Source organism: Balearica regulorum, chromosome 4, assembly GCF_011004875.1.
Source record: "Balearica regulorum gibbericeps isolate bBalReg1 chromosome 4, bBalReg1.pri, whole genome shotgun sequence".
Lineage (NCBI taxonomy): Eukaryota > Metazoa > Chordata > Aves > Gruiformes > Gruidae > Balearica > Balearica regulorum.
The window spans coordinates 23,285,010-23,308,158 of record NC_046187.1 but is presented as its reverse complement, the minus strand read 5'-3'; the positions used below and the strand labels follow the sequence as shown (position 1 = coordinate 23,308,158).

At 40.2% G+C, this 23,149-nt stretch overlaps 1 protein-coding gene across 7 annotated transcripts; it reads right to left on the bottom strand.

Annotated features, from left to right (window-relative positions):
- Nucleotides 1–49: 49 nt before the first annotated feature.
- On the bottom strand, nt 50–22,181 carry INTS10 (integrator complex subunit 10). Of its 7 annotated transcripts, none has more exons than XM_075751423.1 (18): nt 22,014–22,181; nt 20,860–20,927; nt 20,495–20,598; nt 19,369–19,508; nt 18,410–18,491; nt 17,961–18,101; nt 16,840–17,011; nt 16,223–16,392; nt 12,540–12,673; nt 11,588–11,744; nt 10,849–10,931; nt 9,914–10,066; nt 8,673–8,781; nt 8,213–8,292; nt 7,544–7,706; nt 6,387–6,480; nt 2,316–2,393; nt 50–418 (listed from the first exon to the last, which is right to left on the bottom strand). In XM_075751423.1, the coding sequence occupies exons 1-18, from the start codon at nt 22,140–22,142 to the stop codon at nt 262–264; spliced, it is 2,214 nt and encodes a 737-aa protein (XP_075607538.1). In that variant the 5' UTR covers nt 22,143–22,181; the 3' UTR covers nt 50–261. The 7 variants fall into 7 exon arrangements, with proteins under 7 accessions (XP_075607538.1, XP_075607539.1, XP_075607540.1 ...); XM_075751424.1 differs by having other exon boundaries at nt 11,588–11,741; XM_075751425.1 differs by lacking the exon at nt 2,316–2,393.
- Between the last annotated feature and the right edge of the window lie 968 nt (nt 22,182–23,149).

Sequence of the window (23,149 nt, the reverse complement as noted above, 5' to 3'; positions counted from 1 at the left end):
TATAATGCTATGGAATAAAAACCAAAACAAATAGGACATTACAGAAAACTTCTTAAACAAAGTTTTATTTATAAAGTTTTATCTACCCCCACAAGAAAACTAAGCAGTGAACAAACACTGAGTAGTGTTACAGAACCTGTAACTCATAGGGAATTTCTTTGAGACGCTGGACAAGTGATTTTCCACTACCACGCTGCTGTTCATACACTTTAGAGCCTTCCCCTCTCTCTGTAAGAGACATTGCATCATGGTCCAGTCCATTCAAGCAAGAGTCTGAAGCAGCAGTATTTTCTCATTAATGCAGAACCTATGCAAGACCACCATGAGATTTTCCCCACAGCGTGAGACCTGGCGCTCCATGGCCAGGCGGAAATCTTCTTTCACTCCTTTAGTTATACCCCGGGTAACTGTATGATGCCTTAAGCCATGAAGGAAAGAGAGAAAGACAACATCATATAATGGTTATTTGGTGCACTACAGTAATTTAAAGGGTGCTGCATGTCACTTACTATATATCTACTGTCCATACCATGTTTATGTAAGAAGAGCCAAATAGCCCGTGCTATGCTACTTTTAAAAAATCATGTGTTTAGTAGCTTACAAGTCTTTCAACCGTTAGAAGTTCCACAGAAGTCTATGCTCTCACTGCTTTGATTATGACTGTTGGGACAAAAATGTTGCTGTTCTGGCTAACAGGAAAATCTGTTCCCTTAACTCAGCATGAACAGAGTTCTCTTGCTTGGGGAAATTAATTCCTTTTTTCCTCTCTACTGCCTGGGCCACTTCCTCCTTGTAATCATTTCTGTAAATGGTTGGGGGTTGAAAGAAAAGATGAATCTGCTTTCTCTGGAGGAAGGGGACAGATGGCTACCACCATAAAGAGCAGAGGGCATCTTGCACCAGTAGGAAAATGCAGGAAGGACCTGTATAATCCCATGGGCACTGATAACTCTTTGACTAATGAAAGGCACAGTGAACACTTCACAGGCCAACACAAAGCCAGGCTATGGGTCTGCGTCAGTAGAAGTCACCTCTTGTGGAGATACCAGACATCAGGTAGGGATAACATTTATTCTGCACAGAAGTTCAGGACTTGTTTCCAAACAGAACAAAGGCGCAGCTACTGAGCAAGCTAAAGCGATGCTGGCTGGGGAAACTCTTGGGATATTGCCCTGTTAAAGGCTGTTCTTATGAACAGTTCTTTGTCCTCACACTGGCCTGTAGCACTCAATACCTAAATCTTGTCTTTAAAACAATGTTCTGCAGCGCCAAAGCACTACGCTTTACTTGCGCTGGTCCAGACCGGGGTAAGTAAGATGAAGACTTTGTAACATCTACCTGCTCTACTTGGGAAGGGAAGCAAAAGATATGCCCTGAAATGAGAGCCCTAGGACTACTAAAGGAGCAGCATAAATTTTATTACAGAGAAAAGCATAATGGTAACGTTGAGACAAGTCCTGAGTGGTGGGTAAGAAGGGAAGAGCTGGGCCGAACCCAGCAAGCACACTGAAAGACAGGAAATAAAAAGTAAAGGGTGAGGGCATCTATGCCAATCCAGAGATGCTGGAAACAAGAAGGGGAAAAGTCTGGGAATTACCGTCACCAACAATACCACCCCACCTTCACTTAAATCAGCAAGTCCAGCACTCTCTGCCAAAACAGCAGAGACCTCTGTAACATGTGGAAAAGGCAAAGAGACTAGCCTGGAGACTACTGGGCAATTCATTGATGAGCTAGGCTGAGCGAAGCAAAACTGCACTAAAAATACTCCAGCATAGTCAGAGGTTATGGGATAAGCCCTGTTTTCCATCTTTACTGTCTTAAACATCGCTGGCAGCTGAGTGCTATGGTCAGTTACAACCTAAAGGAGAATATGCGACCTACAGCTACTGAGCAAGCCGGCAGCACTTTTGAAGATGCGTGTCATGTAACAGCTGGAAAACAGAAAACAGAATTCAGAGCAACTTAAATGAAGAAAAGTAGCTACAAAGGGATCCTGTAACTAGTATCTTGAAAAGAAAGGGTTACACTCTTGCTAATACGTGATTGAACATGGGTATTATTTTGGGGGGTTTCTAAATTTTTGTTTAAATTCAACAGTGATTATTAAATTGAAAGGACACGGATACTGGCAACTTATGGGAAAAAGAAAAATAAATGTTATAATAGAACAACATGGTTTGCCAGGCAATGTAGGCACAAATGGAGGAAAAAAAAAAAGATAAATATTGAGTAACAAATTGCTGAAAACCATGGGCAGTAAAACATGTTGACAAAACACAGCACACTATGAGCAGGGTTTTTCCACTTGGTACCTGTCAGCAGTCTGTATGCTGGGCGGTAGCACAGGTATGAATTCCTGCTGCAGTAACCCCATGGGAGGGCTAGAAGTCCTTTAAAAAACAGCAAATAGCAGCATTCAAACACCCACACACCAACTCCCCCTCCGGTGCAAAACAACTCTCCAGAACAAGGAGCAACAAAGAACTAGGGTGAGACCACAGAGCAGTTGACCACCGAGCAGCCGAAGGGGTGCAGGACCCTAACAGCATCAAACATGCAAATATCCCCAGATTTCATTGCAAGGCTGTTCTGCAACTGTGGTCTAAATATATACACGTATTTTTGGACAGTTACACCGGGAGAAAGTACAGCGGTAGGTGTAAAAACAATTCACAGTTGTACTACGATGAACTGTCATAGCTCTTCCCAGGAAGCGTGTCCGTCAGAAAAAGATTTAATCCGAGGAGCACTACAGATACCACAGCTTCCCTGCAGAGCCAGCAAGAGCACATCAGCGAACCAGGAGAGCCCACAGCTCGGGAGTTAAAAGATTTGCTGCCGAGCCCAAGCTGAGCGCATGCACAGCAGGAATAGGCCAAGTTGAGTACATGACAGTATTTGTTACAGGTTGCCTAAGTATCTTTTCATTAGCCCACAGATGGCCTTTTTCATCTTTTCAAATTTAAACTGTATACAAACGTGGCTGTTAGAGGACGGCACAATGTCAGAGCACAAATGCCCACTCAGAGCAACCTCCCGTTTATGGCCAGGGCCAGGTGAACTAGCCCCAAAAGGTGTCTCAGCTGTAAGACAGTTTGTCTTCTCTGTGAAGTTAAGTCCTTATCTCTGTGTGCTATCTGTAACACGAGATAATAACCTCATGCATCCAGCCTAGATCAAATCCAATGCCCCACCAAAGGAGAAATGAGAAATTTGGTATATAAAGAACAGGTCTAGTTTCTTATCCTAAGTCTTTCAAAACATCGCCTAAATCTTATTAGGCACCTGAGTACTGAGTGCATCATTCACCTCCATCGATGCTAAGAAGGGAGCAGAGAAGCAAGACTCGCACTTGCATGCCTGTAATATTGAGTTAGGTGCCTACTTTCAGATCTCCCAGGAGGGCATTTTGGTTAGGATCTATAATTTATGAATGAATATGGATGGCGAGCTATGTTTATAAAAGTCAGATAAAGATGCAACATTTCAGTAGTACAGAAACACTCTACAATAAGGCTACAATAACCTGAAATAAAATATTCACAAGAACTATTCATCAAATGAGATAATTTTTCAAAAGTTCTTGGCACGAATGAGTCCAGTACTTGCAAAAATGGACACAGGGAACAGCAAATACAAAGGAACAGCAAGATGTTACTGGTCCCAGGGTGGCAGATGTCTGCAGAAGGGATTCTGCAGAACTATGTCTTCATTACTGTTTGCAAGATCTGCAGTCAGACCTGAACACAGCCACAGGCACAATCAGAATAAAAATTACACTTTCAAGATACTTTGTTTCACTTCAAACCAATTAAGCTTTTCCTCCTCTGTCCCCAAGGGGAGATGTGATGGGAATGTGAGTAGAGGCAGAGCACTCAACAGCTTTCGCATCAAGTTTATGCAGTTTGGTAGGCTAAGATTAGACTTATTAAAGCAAGATTTATCAAAAAGAGGCGCACAATATTAATGTAATTTCTTGCATATTGTTCTTTTCCTCTTTAACGTCACTAGCTAACACTGCCACTACTGACGTGTATAATCAATAAAACTATGAAACTTGGCTTGTCTAGAAAGGAGTTCAAAAGCACTTAATGGTTGAATTCAGAGCTCATCGCAGAAGCCTCATTGACACTGCAAACAGAATGAGCTGGCTATATCACCAGTTAAAACCCAAACCACAGACCTTCATATTCGCACAATGGATACAAGCAAAGGGAAAGCTTCCAAGCTGTGCATCTATTTTGCAGGACCTGATTATAAGTCTGCAGGCTACCAAGATCTTACTTCAGCTTTTGAAAACCACATTACAGTTTGCTTTCCTAGGTTCAAAAAAATGAACGTAATTTCCTATGAAGTATAAAGCACTGAGGAAAAGTACTGGAAGAAGAATGTGGAATTCACCTGGGGAGAAAATGTCCTGTAAGTCATAAATCAAAAAGCTGTCCTTATAAAAAACATTTAATATTTGTAATACACTGCCCATCAATTAAGATGCAGGAGTGCCATGCACATTTATGCCGAGGAAAGATCAGGCATCGGAGCAGCTGTTTTGTCTATGGGCTCCTGTGGCAAACTCAGAGTCTTCCTGTGCATGACTGAACAGTATCCAAGCTGCCTCTGCTAATTATTGAGAGGATGGTGCAGCAGCTCCTACAACCAGAACTGGTGATGGTTTTGAAAGATGAAAGCCAGTCTGCAGATTTTGAGCCTACCAACCATTGTCCCAGGAAACAGGGCTGTGCTGGCACTCTTTATCTAAACCCCCTGCTGGGAGAGGCTGTGAGCTAACCAGTGCCACTGAGGTCAACACTGTTGGGTGACACCATCCCTGAGCCTCACAGCCAGCCCAGCTAAAAAAAATATCTGGGGTACCAGCTGAGTAGTCGTCATCTCCAATTAGCAGATGACACCCTGAACTCTCCTTCCCATCAGCTCTCTGATGAAGTGGTTCCTGTCCTACACGCCTCAGTCACATAAAATGTACACGGCATTTCCAGCTGGATGGGATATTTGACTGTTTTGGCTTAATAAGCACAAAGGAACGCACCTCTCTCCTACAAGCATTTCCATCATTGAGCAAACATAACACTGGTCAAAAGGAGGTCAAAGAGATTTCAGTCTTGCTAGAAACACTGCTCACTGCCTACTTCCTGACTGGTGGGGTCAGAACAGTAACAGCTACCACACCAATCAAAATAAAAGCCGTGACGCAGAGAAATAGTGCTGAACTATTACAGCTAACTTGACATAGCAGCTAAGAAGTTACCAGGTGTAGTCTTCAGTGCTAAGCCCTCTTGCTGACAAAGCTTATTACTTAACATCATATGTAGTGCAGCAAACCCTGATTCTTGTTTTCATACAGCTGGTTAGAAGCAATGAGATATAGCAAGGGTAAGAGTTTGAAAATCTAGAGCTTAAAAGAGAAAATTCTCTGTCACATAATTAAGCATTTGTATTTCTTCTTTTCTTTAATTACACCTAGTATCTCATTTTTGTGTTGGTTACATAGAAGTCTGGAAAATCTATTTACTAGTCCAAATTTGGATCCAGTTGTCTAATGTTAGGCTCCCATTTTTTTAAATCTTTAGCCCATTTCTAGTTAGTGAATAGCCAGAATACACTGACCCAAACTGGAATTCAACAAACTTCAGCAGTCCCCCTCTTATAAAGCAAAATACCACGAGTTTTAACAAACAACCAGGATATTCCAAAACATTCTGCCACTAAAACCCTGCAGCAGATACTTGTTCAGTCTTGTCTCAAAACTAAGAACACCTAGGAAGTTAATCCAAATCATTAATTTCCTTCAGCATCTCGTAATAAGCTAAGCAGAATAAGCTTGTTCAGTACATAGCAAGAGATGACCTGCTAGTTCTGACAGAAAGGTTATTAGAGTTTACCTGGAGTGTAATTTAATTTATGTTTTATACCTAAGTTTTTTATCATTCAGTGGTCTTTCATAACTTTGTTTACAACAAATAGTGCTTTCTGTTTGGAATTATTGCTCAGCAAAATTAACACCATGTTGCACTCATGCCTAGTTATTTAAAGAATTCCTGCAAAGTGCAAGTGTCTGGTTGAAAGACCAATAGTGTAATCACTTTAATATGGATCATTTTAAAGCAAATGCAAGACTTAAAAATAAAGTTCTGTAAAAGCAGGAGTTTAAAGTTGAAGAACCTCCAAAAAGAATTCACAGATCAGCAGGAGAGTCAGAAAAAGAAACTCACGGCCTTGTTTGAACTCCTTAGCCAACTCCTTAAATTTAAACTCAAAGAGATGACAAACTTACTATCCAGAAGATTACATGAAAGATTACAACCAGAACTTACTCCCTTTTTTTTTTTTTCCAAAGAAAACAGTAAATGCTTTTTTGTCCTTACTTGATCAACATTGCTTGATTTGGCAGCAGTTCCAGATGAATTTTCCCTCCTTCCTGTGTTCTTAAATAAGCAAATTCCTCCAACATATCAATATCTGAAGAAAACGTTAAAGATTTGAGTACGGAAAAAATGATAGAGAACATTCCTTCTTATCCCTCACATCTGAAGCCACATTGCTGAAAGGACAGTCAAAATGAACAGCTATTGAAGTATCTCATTCTTAAAAGTGATAAAGAAGATAATATGTATTCCTAATCTTCCACAAATTCATGAGAAATGGCTTTTTGAAGTGCAAAATGCACACATCAGTCAATTTCTTTTCTTTCTTCATTTCTTTCTTCATTTCAGTCAAAGGTAAAGAAAGATCATCTCTCCAAATTCCCTGGTTGTTTTTATTTTTTTTTCCTGCATTGCAGGTTATCAAAGTTGTGCATACTGAGGCTGGGACTGAAGGAAATGCCACCACGGTGGCACATACAACCCTTTTTAGTTTTCTATTTCGGTCCCTTACTTAGCTTTTCTTCTTTTTTTTTTTCCTTCCTTTAACACCAGAGCTTTTTTAGTTGTCTCAGATAGGACTCAGACTCCTTGCTTCCTGGGGATCATGGCTGGATGTCTATTTAGGTTAAACACTAAACTGTTCACATGTGTGTATACTGACCAAAGCGTATGTCAGATATCTGAATACAGAAATCAGACATGCTTTGCATGAACTTTGACATATCTCATCACCTTACTCAACCCAAAAATCTTTCCCACACAAAGCATTTCATAAACAACAGCCAAAATCATTCAAGTCCTTGAAGCATGGGTACCACTTTGTCATTTTTGTTAACAACCTTGTAGCATAATGACCTATATATCTTACTGAAAAGACTGCCATCACTTGCACGAGCAGCCTAAGCTGCTGTTTTTCTGAATGGAAGTGCAATTGCAATGTACTTAAGGGTACTCTCAAGTGCCAGAACAGGTGACAGGAGCCCTATTTATAGTCCATTGTGCACTGCCACCTATTACAAGAGGCTTACATGGTATGGAAATAAATACAGAATACGATTCATGGAGAAGAGCTGCTGCTGAAACTATCTAACAGCTTTTCCAACACCCCAGCACATAGTTTTGGATGTGAAAGACATTCTTGGTTAGAGAAAGGATACTCGTGACATAGTTGAAAAAATTCTCATACTGGAAGTTTCCTTGTTGGCAGATTTTGTTGATGGCTTTCAGGAACAAGTTCTCACCCCTTGGCCACTCATGCTGAAGCAGAACAACTACATGGCCCAGCGCCATGTCATCTCTGCTGTCTGTGAAAGCTCTGAGCTTCAGGGAAAAAAATTGACATTAAGGCAATCAGGAAGCACATGTTGCTCTTATAAATGTAAGGGATTCATCTCACCTACATCTGTGTAAACACAGTTGTTGTTCTTTATGAGCATATTTCATTCTGTCCTAACATACACATTTAAAATAGGTTGGAAATTTCCAGCCAAAATACCAAATTCTGTCCACTGACCTATAAGGGAAGTCTGAATACAGACAAAAATATTTTGAGATTAATTCTATCTCCGCTCCCCAAAACTAAAATGAATAGAAGAGAAAAAGAAGAGAGAACAAACCCTCCTCCATCAGCACTCCCTCCCCACCCAAAAAAAGAGCCTCCACAAACCCATTTAGGTGAGAAGCCCTTGAGGCACAGCCCTTCTTCACACCTTGAGGCACAGCCCTTAGTCACACCACTGGGATAAGGCCATGCCATTGCAGGACACCAGATACATCAACCAGGCCTTAGAGACACAAGAGAATGTGAAGCCTTGACTATAGCTTACCTTGAAACAAGCTAACAATAGATGAAGGCAGTAAGGCATGATAGCTCTACTGGTACATGGCCAAAGCTTCAAATCAGACCCTGCAACAGAACAGTTTATCATACACTTCTTTAGGGGCCTCATGATTATCTAAGTTTGAAAGAAATCAGAATGGAGCAAAACAAATCTACAATTGCCAAATCTCAGGTAGGGAGGAAAACTTTGAAGGTAAATTACAAATGATTCAAAACCTGAAGTTACACATTTTACAATTCTTTCTTCTTTTCTCTTTCCCTGTGGTAGGACTTTGTCACCAAAACACTTTAGTAGGTACCAGCAGGAAAACCACTCACAAAGCCAAGAGGGGATAAAGAACTTCCTCTCTCTTTGTAATACAAAAAGAGAAGAATTATATACTCAACTGAAATGCATGAACTAAAATTGAGCTGACACTGAGTTTAGGGTAGTAGCAACTCCATACCTTTCCTGAATTTAGACTTGACTTTAGGTTGCTCCTCTTGTACTTTACCTCCATCTTGTATTGGAAGTAAAATACAGCACATGAGGTCAAGCACTTTTTCGCATGTTTGCTATAAAAAGAAGAGAGACATGATAATGCTAAGTCTAAATTAAAGTTCTTAAAATTCAGATATGTTAATAATGATTAAAAATTTCACATAGCGCAAAAGAAAAAGAACAATCACAAAATTCTCTGCTAAAACTCGAGTGGACAATGTCTAACTCAGTTTGGCTGAGCAAAAAGACGTAGCTATCATTAAACAATCTCTGTGAGCCTACATAAGTCATTTTAGTTGTGAAAAAAATAGGTATTGGCATTCTTCATTTCAAGAGTGTAAGGTCAATACAACTGCAATGAAAACCTATTTTATTTTGAAGGATTAAGTTTTCAAATTAATTCTTAGAATAGTTTTTAAAAGCTTATTCTGTCCATGGTAAAAAATAGAAAGGAAAATGGCAATCTGACAACATGACAGAAATGCGATGAATTTTTAATGCTATTTCCTAGAGACAATAAGAGGTCTGTGGGGATATATTATCACATTTCCAATGAAAAAGCAGTAAACTGGAAGTGACAATAAGTCTTGTCCAGTTGTACTGGGATGATGTTAGATCCTAACAGACCCAGCCTTTATTATTAGTGCTGACACTGACTGACCTCAAACCACTATGCACTCCTGTAACATTAAAAACACAAAATACCTATTGCAAAGGTAAAGCGAGTTCAGAGGTCAGGCCAAACAATATTGTTCTGGAGTCTCTTATACTGTCAGTTGATAACTAATTCTTTTCTAAGATGATCACAAAACTTTCTTTTCTATAAACCTCTCCTTTCCCTTGCCACATGAAGCCTATACCTAAGAAGTTTCCCTCAGTATTTAAAACTGTTTCAGAAGTTAAGGAATTCAAATTTAAGGTTACATTTACAGACCACTCAAACACTTGTAGCTACGGAAAATCATAACTAAACTCCACAAATCATAATTACCAAACTGACTCTTTAAGAGAGATACTAATGGACAGTCAGTTACTGTGCCAGGAAGTGCAATTCTTCTCCCTGTGAAGCATGGATTTTTCAGTAGACCCTGGCTTACGTTCGATACCCTGTTGAAAGAAGGCTAACGGGAAAATTCAAAGGAAGATGACAAACAGGAACCACAGGGCCAGATGATCAAGGACCAGAGTGTGGAATGCTCTACCTACCCGATATTCTCCAAGGGCAAAGTGGCATGTTGCTAACTGGATTAGCGCTCTCTGGTTTTCTAGTGATCCTTGTCCTGTAATTTGCTGTGGAGAATGAGAACCCTGAAGAGCTGCCAAGTGATGTAGGCTGCTAATTGCTTTTTTGTACTGCCCCTTTAAAAAAAAGATATAAAAAGACAGTGTTAGCGTCTTCTGTATGCAATGGGTAGAAAGACAGAAATAAAAATTCCCTTACAGAAAGCTTTCAAAACAGTGTGTATCCAAGTAACAGGGCTTCAAAATTTTAATCTACCAGAACACTCTCCAGTGATGTGCTGTGTGGATCAATCACTTGCAAGACAGCGAGAAGACAAACGGAATTCTGTTTTAAAAAACCTGTTTACAAAATTGCATTTATAACTGAAACAAATGCTCTTCAGAGTTAATCAGTACTTTCTTCAGACTAATAAAGTTTGAAATAGCTCTTGTTCAGGTACAAGTACAGGCAAAAATAAAAGACCTCAAAGGAGAAATATAAAAGAACAAGCTTTGTTCTATAGATGGTATTTGGAATGAGTACAGTCAGACTAATTTCTGAGGAGAATGATAAATTTTAACTGAGACATTAAAATCTTCTGCTCTTTGAAAATGTGTGTCTCTGTGTTCCAACAGAATGCACTAACAAACAGACAAAATGCACTTTTCTTCCATAACACCATATATATCTACTGGTCAAAACGCCAGTGCAGAGATCTTTCCCATATGCAAAAACCAGCTGGACTCAACAAACAGCTATTGGGACAGGAATATCCTAAGAAGACGACCTTTTGGGGTCATGCTTTAAAGGATAAAATCAGTAGACACTTAAAGCAGTCAAACTGGGTAAGCAGAACAGCTATTCACTAGAACAGCAACGTAATGGTGTCATTTTTACTAATTTTTGCTTTATTTTTTACCTGGTAGATGATCATGTCTGTAAGAAAGATTCTTAACCAAAGCCAGGTGTCTGTCTTCCATGACAAGCAAATTCTGGTGAACTCTGCGTAAGTGGTCAGAGAAGAAAAAAATAAAAGAGAAAATGAAACATTGCACAGCTTTGGGTTAAATATCAATTATCTAGAAAAAAATAGCTGAATTTAAAAATGAAAAAAACCTAACCAGTAAAGAGTGGGAAATCTTTCAGATATAGGATACTCTCTTCCAATACAATCATATTTGGATTACACTTCTCTTCACAGTGTCCAACAAATCTAAGAGCAGCTAGGTGGTACTATTTTCCTGCTTTTTAGAACAGGAATTTGTTTTCAAGAGTATCACACCAGATATTATCAGAAAGGGAGAGACACAGTACAGACATCTTCTTAAGAATGAACTAAAGCAGCCATTAGCAGCATATCCTCACCTAGTATTATCAGCACTACTATTAACCAACTGCTCCTTCAGTACAAGCTGCTTCCAAAAGAAGTGGGGGTGAATAAGCAAAGATGCATGAAGAATGAAATGAAATCCAGGAACAAAATATTCAAAAATGCAACAACTGCTAAAGCTTCTTATTGGAACTTAGATCAAAAATACTCGGGACCCAAAGCAAATTTAAGGATTCACAATGACAGGAATTCTATTTTAACAATAGTAAAATGACTTCTATGCATAGCAATGAAGCCTAAATGCAACTCTGCCTGCAGTCAGCCTTACCTTTGTCGAGTGATTCCAGAGAATAGAGCAGCTCCCAGCTCTCCCTTGCCAGTTTAAAGCTCTCTAGTACTTCGATAGAGTTTGCAAGATCTGCCTTGTTTACTGTAATATGGCGACTTCGTGCCTTCCCAGAAGGATCCTCATCATCTGAGCTCTGCTTAAGAATCAGTATAAAACAAAAAGATTCACTTCTTTAATTTATACTTATTTCCAAGGACTCTAAAGTCACAGAAGTTCCCCTGAACACAAGAAAACAATTCTGTACTAGAGATGCCAAGGTCCTAGTTTAAGTGCCTTTAAGTGACTTTTTGCTTAGCTTGTTTTAATATTAGAACAATCTGCTTTGCTACCAAGAAACTCGGTGGTATAGCGTGCTAAACAGTATGCCAAATGAATTCATTCTGTTAAACGTTGTGTGCCACTGTTACCACCACCACTGAGCTTCAGCCAGATTATCTGTTAAAGTACGTACATACTTTACACTTTATCACCCAGTTTAAGCCTACAGTGGCATAATGCAAAAGAAATGTAATTCTTGTATAAGTGCGTACTTCTACCAGCAGGGAAATTCTACAAAATAGTGGTATTCTACTATTAGAGAAATAGATGTATTCACAGTTCCAATCATGAAAAGTCAATTAATTTGGAGGTTTAGCTGTAGGAACATCTGACTGCTATAGCTACCATTTTTACCAGTTTCTGAAGTCTCTGCTGAACTCCTTCAACTTCAAGTATTCACATCAGCACATATGTGTCTATAGCAATTGCTATAAAAATTGTTTTATTCTTCTTGGCTTTAGCCAAAAAAATCTGTTTGCAAACTGTGGTCATAAACAGATATTCCAGGGTAGCTCTAACAATGTGTCTATTAGATCTGTGTCAAAACCACTACTGTCTACATTCCAGTACCAATGCCATTCTTGTTATGAACAAAAAAGTCTAGAAAAGTTACCATTGTTTTTTCCCTTCCTTCGGCAAGTTTCCTCTTTTTGTGTATGTGTTTGTTACGATCAAGATCTGCATCACCATAGATGTTGGTCACATCCTCAAGAAGAACCAGTGGGGCTTGGTTTGGAGCATTTGGACCTGGATTTAAGGATAAATTAATTCAGGATTGCTCTAAACTGATCTGAAAGGTCTCCTGCCTACATCAAGCTGGTTGTGTTTACTTCACAAGTAATTATTATAATGCTAGAGAAAACAATCTGAAATTAATTAATTTAAGTTGCATAAGCTTAAACTATGCTGGTAAAGCTATGGTTTTCTCAAAGCAGACTTACGATAAAGGTCAGAATCCATTTACCAGACATCACAAGAGTTTGCTTGAGAGTTTCAGAATATCTTTGGATCCTTTTCTTACTGAGCAGGCACAATGTATACTCAGGCAGCAGGTGTTCTCTCATTAAGTATTATTTGCTTTTATATAACTATTCAGCAGGCAAACAGAACAAAATGCTCTGAAGTTAACAGCCACAAACATGGCGAAGTACAGTAATATTCACAAAACATTCTCATGAGAAACCAAATATGCTGACAGGCACTGACACCTCAAAGAAGTGAGCATATTTCATCACAAGATTTCTTTAGTAGGATCATTCAGTGTCAGCTTTGCCCCCACTGATTTCAGTATACAGAATTAAACCTTTAATTGAGCCCATCATCACTCCCCAAAGCCTCTAGAGAAGCCTCATTTTGAAGCACAGAAGACACAATTTCTGCTTCCACTGGTGTCACAGAACATCCAATTGGATCTGGCACCTGTTATTTCAGATCTCAGTGCTTAAGTTTCATTAGATACAAAATACAAACAACAATCTCAAACAATATTGGTACATGGCCACTAATGAGAAAGCTTCCCTTTGAAAACATTTTCTCCCTTTGCACAATCAAGTTGCATATAGATGTGCAAAGCTCACATAAAGAGAAATATAAAGGAAAGGGGAAATCCATTAATCCATTTGTCCTGGTTGAAATCTCCACCAGAGAAGACAGTAGTGTGGACAAGTATTTTCAGTATAGGCATTTCTTATGTTTCTATTTGCATAAAGATATGAGGCTAAGGCCTCATTCATAATTGCAAAGAACTAATTTGAGAGCTTAGTATAAGGACAATCCATTTCATCTCTTGACATAGAAGAACCCACATTAAGCTTTTCCCACCTACTCAAAAGTGATGTGTAAGGAGTCCACTACAATAGAAGTTAATGTTACAAGAAACAACCAACCTGGCATGCTTAACAAATAATGTCATCTCCTTTGACTAGTTTCAAACTAAATACCACCACTGAAATGTCCCCCACACAAAGGCTACAATACGTTGAAATTTCCTTTCCGTACCATCACGTGTCCACTGTGTTGGAACCTAACCTGTGTGAACTGAAAACAGAGCCATGTCATAACGTAGAAAATAGCATCTGTGAGAAACTGATATGAAAGTACCACAACTGGGATGCTGGAAGAGTTTTATCACTAGAATCTCAAGAGCTGCCTACTTCTAACATCTGAGAAGAAAGGAGTGGGTTTTTCTTTTACTCATACTGATTTGAATGAATAACAGTTAAGTGCTTTGCTTTCAGTAGCCTTTATTCCAAAACCTCCAGTCCTAAAACAAAACAAAACCTAACCTCACCCTTGATTTGGGCTGCAAACTTTCTCTTACATGACTGAAAATTACACAGCCATACAAAGAGCAATGTTGTGTTCTTCTGTCTAACCAAGCTCTAGAATTTAAGCTTACAGAGTTTTTAACTGATTTCTAGCACAGAGCGTTATAAATAAACCCCTAAAAGCATCAGCCCAAATAGCAACTCCTGCCAAGCCTGCAGGCAGCCTGAAAGTTATGAGAGGTGTGAATTGCCTCATTCAGTTCTCAAGCCTCCAGCAAGGCAGACAGGAATTATGTAAGAGAAATGCATTGAACAGTTTTCTTCCAAGAGGTTTCTTGCAAATCCATGCACACGAGAAGAAAGTCAGAGATCAAAACTCAGAGTTACTGGATTAAGGAGGAGACAGCTTTTTTCCCCACCACTACACTTCCAAAATATGTAGGATACTACATTTCTAAAGAGAGCCCTCCAACGAGAAGGAGGAAAAACCCTAATGATAGAAGAATATGAAAGGCACTAAATACCACTGGACTTTAATGCTAAAGCAGAAATGAGTAAAAGATATCTTGGAAATACTTTCCTGATGTCAGGAAACGATGGGGGGTACCAGAAATGCTGCACAGAAGGGACTTCACTTTGCCGTCTCAGTATACATTCTTTTATGGTGGTTCAGTCTGAAAACATGAACTTTAACATACTCAACTGTAGAACTTAAAGGAACATTTTCACCAATGCTTTACTTCCTTTCTTCCTCAACTCAGAATCAAGCAGCTAAAACTATATGCACAGCTAAAGTATCTCACTGCCCCACCATAACTCTTCTTTCCTCAGGATAGAGAAAAAAATTCAACTCCATTAGTTCCTGTAGTTGTTAAAGTGACTACACTTTCTTTGCACACAAGTTGTCATTTGTAATTTGTCTTCTGAGTTTACCTATCTACGGACATTGTTCAACTGATTACCCAACTTTCTGTAAAGTTGTTTAAAACCCATCATTTGTATTGAGCGTTTAGTTACTCAAATGATTATTTACTCCATGCAGGAAACTGTGATAAAAGTTATGAACAAAACACACAATTAAAATGGAAATTTTATCATGAATCAGTAATTATAGTGTTAATAAGTACTAATTACCTATGGTGAAAATTTTTATTGTTGCAACGGATTTCCTAGCAGTGAGTGAAGAAGCAGGAAATGCACACTACTAAGAGTTGAAAATTCCTCTTTAAAATGCTGTTTATTTCAGTAAGTTCTAAACAAACTGGAGGTTAAAGAACTTCCTTCAGCTTCTGGGCCATCCCTGAAAAGTCCAGTCAATCCCTGGAGAAGCAATCCAAGGTATTCCAAGCAACCTGCTATGCCCCAAATGCAGATTTGAGCGGGTAGGAAAAAAGCACAGGTAACCACTGATACTTTAAATGTTCAATTTACAAATTAATTACAAATTAGGATTAATGTGCAAAGCACATCTTTAAGATTATGCTTAAACTATACAAAGAAAGCCATGTTGGAAGCTTATGAACTTCAGGAAATTTTTTTCTATTCAGTTTTTAATTGATTAATTATAAATCTGTTGTGTGTTCCTAATGCAAAAATATCTTCATTTATTTTGTGGAAGCTTTTTGTACAATCTTTTGACTGAAGGAAGCCAGGAAAATGTCAGCTTCAAAGAAACAGAATCAGAGGAGAAAATGAAGCAAACATGATGAGTAGGAAGAGTAGGAATCAACCCTTGGGATGTTTCTCATAACATCTCGTCTGTTACTTTTCTCTTTGCTAGACAACTGACTGCTGCCAGCGAGGGCTGAAACCATGATGCCAAGTTAGATTGGTCTTTGGTCTGATCCACTACAGTAGTTGTCATCATCTACTACTGCTGGTAAGATTAAAGGGTCGGGAGAATTTTAAAAAAGACCCATGTCACTTTGTAAAATGATAGTTTCAATAGACTAATGAGTAAAGATCTTTCAGACATTAGCAATGAAGTCACAAAGAACTCTTTACAAAAGCTGAAACATTAGAAACTAACCTTGAAAGAGCGATGGCTGGATGTTGCTGACATACTGGAATGCATTTTTAAAGAAGACCAACATCGTGGAATACACTACTTGATTTTTATATTTAGCATGTGCATCACTGTCAAAGTTACTGATGTATCTGCAGAGGTCCTTCATTCGATGCAAAATATCACCATAACTTCTGAGGAAGAGAGACAAAAAAGAGTTCAGGATGATACACTGACTCCAAAACTAAATGAAAGAACACACAGTGAATATGAAAAACTTAATGTTTTGACTGAGGAAATCCCCCAGCTGCAAGTCAGTGGAGGCTGGGAATGCACGCCAGTGAAACTTCACTAAACATTTACCATGTTTCTCTTTGCTGAGGCACCTAGGAAAGGATACCCCACAGTACTATAGTTCTTAAGCATGACTTTCATCAACAAAGAGTTAGTTGAGAGAGTAATTTCAAAGGACTCCTTAGATCCATGCTTTTGCTTTACATTGTACAGTCTTGAAAGAAGAGCTGCACTGAATTTACACAAAATGTCCTCTTATTAAAATCCTTCTTCAACCCATCTCCTTAAGAATTAAAAAGCCAAATTCTCCTTGAGAAGAAATACCTGGAAAAGTACACATTTCTCACCTTCTTCCCTTATCCATTTGCCATTCACACCTCATTCCCACCACAGACAGTATTTTAAATAGCCTCTCCCAAGGATCTGTAATCTGGGATGATTTCTCTGTGAGACCATCTATTACATATTTCTGAGAGCTACGCTTGCTTGGAGACATAATATCAGAGGAATCTTGTGAACCTAGGAAAACCAGCACATTTTTCTCTTCATAAAGAAATCAAATCAATTGATTTATTTTCAAGAAGGAGACATGTAAAAATGTACACTGGAGCTTTCAGGGTAATGATTCAGGGGATCAGTAGGCAGTTCTGCCTCCTCCTCCAAGAGAGCTAATAAGCTGGATAAGATGATCTTGGACATTTTATCCTACCTCTCAGTACATATGTTGAAGCATCATGAGCATCAGGACTAAGTAGTTGAAGCATCATGAGATATTTTGGTTATCAAAGAACTAAGAAATATCAAATACTACTATTAATCATACGCGGCCTCACCTCAAGTACTGTGTGCAGGTTTGGGCACCACAGTACAAAAAGGACATAAAACTATTGGAGAGTGTCCAAAGGAGGGCAACAAAGATATTGAAGGGTCTAGAAGGGAAGACGTATGAGGAGAGGCTGAAGTCCCTTGGTTTGTTCAGCCTAGAGGAGACTGAGGGGAGACCTCATCGCAGCCTACAGCTTCCTCACAAGGGGGAGCGAAGGGGCAGGCGCTGATCTCCTCCCTCTGGTGACCAGTGATAGAACCTGACGGAACAGCATGAAGCTTCGACAGGGGAGGTTTGGGTTGGATATCAGGAAAAGGTTCTTCACTGAGAGGGCGGTCGGGCACTGGAACAGGCTCCCCAGGGAAGTGGTCACAGCACCGAGCTTGACTGAGTTCAGGAAGCATCTGGATAACGCTCTCAGTCATATGCTCTGATTCAGCTGGTCCTGTGCGGAGCCAGGAGTTGGACTCGATGATCCTTATGGGTCCCTTCCAACTCAGGATAGTCTATGATTCTAGGATTCTATGATCCTTGTCTATGGGATACATTACATAAAAGTAATGCATTCTTAATTTATGGATATTACTTCACTAATACTAAAATACATTCTAAGAAAGGTTAATTTTGTAAAAATATTCTTACCTTGATATTGGCTTTCTGTCTGTGTTGATCTAGTTACATAGTTAATATAAAATTCTGCTGCTTTATTCAGATACTTATATAACAAGCTGGCAGGAAGTCGAACATCAGGGTTGTTAATTATTAGAGGAAGAACATCACAAACTAAAATAGAAAACAAATGAAAAAATCCTTCAGGTTTGTGGGGCTTTTTGTTCCTTTTGTCCTAAATAAAGTTTCTCAATCAGCAATGTAAGCCTCCATCTCTGGCTGACCATACATCACAAAGGATCACAAAGAACTTCACATGAATGATTGTAATACCAATTTGTACCATATGGTCAGCCTGGCCTGAGCCTCTTCTGACTAAAGTGGTTTTCTAATCTTAATATCTTGAAAGTAGTTTACTGAACTCAGAATCCTGCCATACTAAAATGCTGTATAATAAAACAAGAACTTTAATATTTTCTTACCAAATAATTTTCTAAAACAATTCACTGGGGATTCTTGGTCTTCAATACTTTCAGCATCTAATAATGTTTCTCCAAGGCCCACCTGGGTAAGCAGAGGTGAAAATCAAACACTGGACCAGTGGTTTTAGAAATTTTTTGAACTGTGATTCAATGGAGTTGAACAATAATTCAGTGGATGCATGAGTAGCAATTCACTATATGGCAACTGACTGTGCTAGTCTCTAAATATATAGTTCTACTATCCTTACTTCCTAACAGGTGAAAAGCAAGGCCAGAAGACAGCAAAACAAGGCTAGAAGAAAAACTGTGCATGCGACTGTATCAGTAAAGATGTGCAGACAGGTGAAAGCGATGGAGGTACCAGGCCTTAAAGTTGCAGCTCGTCACCTGCGCTGTAGTAACTGATTCTGCACTCTGCCTGATGCTAGTACGAGCTAGAACATGTTAGTGTACATCAGTCTCAGAACTAACAGGTTTTATAGTCTTTAAACTATTTTTAAACTTCCTTAAACTGTCCTTAAATAAAGTAAGTCATCATTTAAAGAGCTCCAGCTGTAGTTTCATAAGTCAAAGCAAATATGCGGCTGCTTGGAGTCTAAACATAACTTCAAAGCACTCTGCCCTCAATGAGAGTTTACTGACAAAAAGCTGAAGCAATATTCTTTCTCAGACTGTAATAGTCCTCTACACTCTTTTTTGTGCTATTCTGCTTTTTCAAAAAGCATGGAATATTCTTGCATTTTACAAAACAAAAACGTTTTATTTGCTTCCATTTGTTTTCTGCCCAATTCTTTCCTGGTGGAAATGTCAAGATACAGCAATTGGCACTGTTAACCACAATTAAACATGAATAAATAGACTTACTTCCTCACTAAGCAAAGGAAAATACATTTCAGCAAAATCTCAAGAAATAGAATGCCAATATCCTGAATAGTTACTATGAACTTCTCGTCTCTTACCCCGTGTTGCACCACAGTCTCTGGGAAACGTCGCAGAAGTAGTAGTAGCATTTCTGCCCTTTCTAATGTGTTAAAACACTGCTCTGTGGCCTTCAGTAACATTTCACACTGGACCCGACCAGGAAGGGTTTCAAATAATCCTTAAAAAAAAAAAATAATCAAAAAGTGTTTAACTTGCTACGTCTGAACTGTAAAGGTGATTGACAAAGACTAAAAGACTAGTCAACATCACCTTGCCATGCAGAGTGAAAAAGATTTCCTTATACTTTTTTCTGCTTTTAATATCTATGCCTGGAAAAAACCTGCTGTTTCTTTCAGAGAAGACCACAAGAACATTTATCTGTGTTTACACGGGTGCACAGAACTTGAATTAACAAGTAAGACTGCTAATGAGTGGAATACTGAAAATCCTAATACTTAAATATTTGACATTTTAAGATGCTTCCTTCATTATGAAAAGGTATTTGTTTCAATTTAAACTGTCAGTGAGACACTAAAAAGAAACAAACATATTCTCCCTGTAAATTTTACGTATTCTCTCTGAAAAATAAACACACCTCATGAAAAAGCAAGTGTTTCCTTAACCGGAATAGCCTGTATGCAGAGTTACACACTGCTTATCCTCAGAGCTTCTGCAGCACATATTCAAACAGCACATTATAATTTGTCAGGTGTAAAGCCTGCTTTGAAAACTGCCTGTGGTTCACAGCAGTGAATGCCAAGACCTTCTGGTCACTGTTAATTTTCATAACCTTCACTTCATACGTACAAATTCACCCCATTTTTATGACCATTCATTGTTCTCTGCAATCAGTGGGATGATGATTCATCAGTCCCATTCCACTTACTCCCTATGCAACCTCTTTTCTAAGTGCTTGTTGTTCTGGCAGACTTAGTCTACCCATATAAGAGACAAAGTAATGCGAATCAGCTTCTCATGTCCCTTCATGTTTTCTAAGCCTAACATACTGAATGAAGTCTCCAAGGATGAACTGAGCAAAAAAATCTGCAGCCCACAAGCAAAGTTAAAAAGACTGACATTTACTTGCCACACTAGATACATAACCAGAGGGCTTATCTTTAGATTCCTTCAGGACTCTCACTATTCACTGAATAGAACCCTTACCTCTTAAAAATTGTGTCTGCTTGTCCTGTGAGTCATTCCTTAATGCTGACGTAATAATGCTAATCTCCCTCCATACAGCAGGTTGGTCTGGAAAATTCACAAACCTGTAATAAAATAAATGGCAAAGAATGCACAGCGATCTCAAAATCTGTTTCCAAGAAAAAACCTTCCTATGAAAGAATGTACATGGGCAAATGGAAAATGAAACCTTCCTTTTTACTCTGTATTTTTAATCAATAAGACCTTTTCTGCTTAATTTATCTACACGGTCTTCCAGGAACACTCACATTATATTTTTGGAAACTCTGACATTTATGGAAACAAACAGCTGGCTTAATTGTAGAGTTCTAGCTCTGATTACTTACATGTCGTACAGCAGCCTCCCCGCAGACGCTGTCCTTTCAGCATTCCTCTCAATAGTGTACATCTCATACTGCAAGACGGAAGAACAGAACATTAGCTTTCTTGAATACATTTATGAATCAGATCAGTCCTTCCACTCTAAGAAACTGGCCCAAATTTGCCACAGCAATCTGAATAACAGAAAATGAAAGGATTGCAACATTTGCTGTAGAAATTAGGAGCTGAGTTTAGACTACCTAATCACACATTAAATTAGGCATAAACTTCTGTATGACAAGTACTCTAATATTAACATGCTGGCTTTATTTTATGCAAATAAAGAACTTAGTGAGAACTCAAAGAGTTCTTTGACCATGGTTTGTTTCCAGTCAAACGCACTGCAAAAACCCAAGTTATCACGAAAGCTGTAGGCAAGAGTGGTACTTTAAATCTCTATTAGAAATGGCTATTTTTTTTTCTGTGACAGCAAACCCAAATGTTTCATCATGTGCAAACATCAGATGCAGAAAGGGACCTTCCCCTCAGTTATTAAAAACCCAACACCTTCACCAATTTCACAAAGCATTCATAAGAGTGGATTTTATTGAAACACAATGAGCAGTGACAACCTCGCCACTTTATTTTTAACCACTGGACAGGAGAGTGAGAGGCTGGGCAGCTGCGGCACCACCGCCGCACAGCTCTGTGTTTCCCCACAGCCGTCCTGTGCGTTCTGACGGGAACGAAACGCGACTTAGTAAGTCTGCAAAAGAGTGTTCGGCTGCAAAATACGTGTGCTCAGTCCGGCCCCTGTCACAGGGGCTGGGTCGGACCCTCTGGGGATGCTGGGCCAGGCCGCCAGCTGGGTGCTGGGCCCGGACGCCTGTCAGGGCGCTGTGCCTGGCCGCTGCCACGGGTGCTGGGCTTGGCCGCTGCCAGGGGAGCCGCCCTTCTCCACATCCCCTGGCAGGGCCCTGCCACAGCCGCCACGGTGAGTGACGGAGACGAAACAACATCGTCGCAGTCGCTGTCGGGTCCCCGTCATCATCACGGCAACCGGCCGCCCCGCCCCTCCGCCCCCATTGGCCGAAACGCCAGTCAGCCAGCGCCCGCCTCAAGGCCGCTCGTGGAAGCGGCGCGCCTTGCCTTTATATTGCGCTGGTGCGGCGGCGTTTACCTGTATGTTGAAGTCGGCGGGGTAAAGGCTCCGTGCCGTGATGAGCCAGGCCTTAGCCGCCCACAGGTCCCCCGGCACCAGCTCGCGGGCCCGCTTCACCAGGAACTCGCAATCCCCCTGCGCCGACATCTTGCTACCGGCCCGGCCGCCGGGCGGCGCGCATGCGCCCTGCTGTCCCGGGGCGGTCTCTCCCGCTCCTCCGCCCCGCCCTGGTTGCATCTGGCCGAGGGGGCGCGCGCCTGCGCCATTTTGGAAGCCGGCAGGAGAGTTGTTGGTATTGGTCGTCTCCCTGTGGTGGCGGGACGGCTCCGCTGCGCTGTCGTTGATCCGTCTCCCTCCCTTCTGCCGTTCTCTCGGTCCCGGGGTGTGTCTTTTCTGTGGTGGCCGCTGGGCTGGAGCTAGTGAGGTGCAAGGACTTTGGGAGGGGGGTAGGCTGAGGAGGACTGGTGGAGTAGGAAGCTTGGGAGTTAGTGTTGGAGAGATCCGAGAAATAAAACAAAGAATGCTACTTCACCTCTGTAAATAGTGAATGAGGCGCATCCCTGAGAAAAGAAACAAGATGACACCATTAGCAAAAGAAATAACAAGATAAGCACAAGAGGAATTCTATTACTGATAAAGTCACAGAGCTATCTGAACTGCGAATGGACTGTCCTAAATAGCATGGTAAAACCTGACCTCTAGAGGGGAAAAAGCCCCCTACTCACCTGAACCCACCCCTCACTGAGCACGCTTAGTAAAAAGGTGGGATGCTGTAGCTTCAAGCAGAGATGAGACATAGCAAGGACCAATAAAAACAAGGGTAACCAAGCATAGATGCAAAAGTACTGATAACGGTTGCTTGAAATGTATAAATACTTACTGTGTGATAACCAAGGTGTGCTACCTTTGTGGAGTGGCTGCCTAGCACCCATCTCTGTGCAGATGTGGAATAAATAAATATCTCAGCTTTGTGTGTTATCGGCTCTTTGCATATCAGGTGAAGAATCCCATTTTGGGACAACATTGGGAGGACTACAGAGATTTTGTGTAGCCTAAGGCAATAGTTTGGGCTCCCAAAGCTTGTGACCATAGGGAACTTTGGGAGCTCTTCAGCCTTTGGCAGCTAGCGTGATAGCTGGTAGGAGACTGGCCAA

Excerpts from the sequence above, each read along its gene's own strand:
- INTS10 (XM_075751423.1), bottom strand. The coding sequence starts at position 22,142 with ATGTCGGCGCAGGGGGATTGCGAGTTCCTGGTGAAGCGGGCCCGCGAG. Across the intron at positions 20,599-20,859 it reads GGGAGGCTGCTGTACGACAT|GTTTGTGAATTTTCCAGACC; the intron begins GTAAGTAATCAG and ends ATTTTATTACAG. Across the intron at positions 10,067-10,848 it reads CAGACATGATCATCTACCAG|GGGCAGTACAAAAAAGCAAT; the intron begins GTAAAAAATAAA and ends TTTTTTTTAAAG.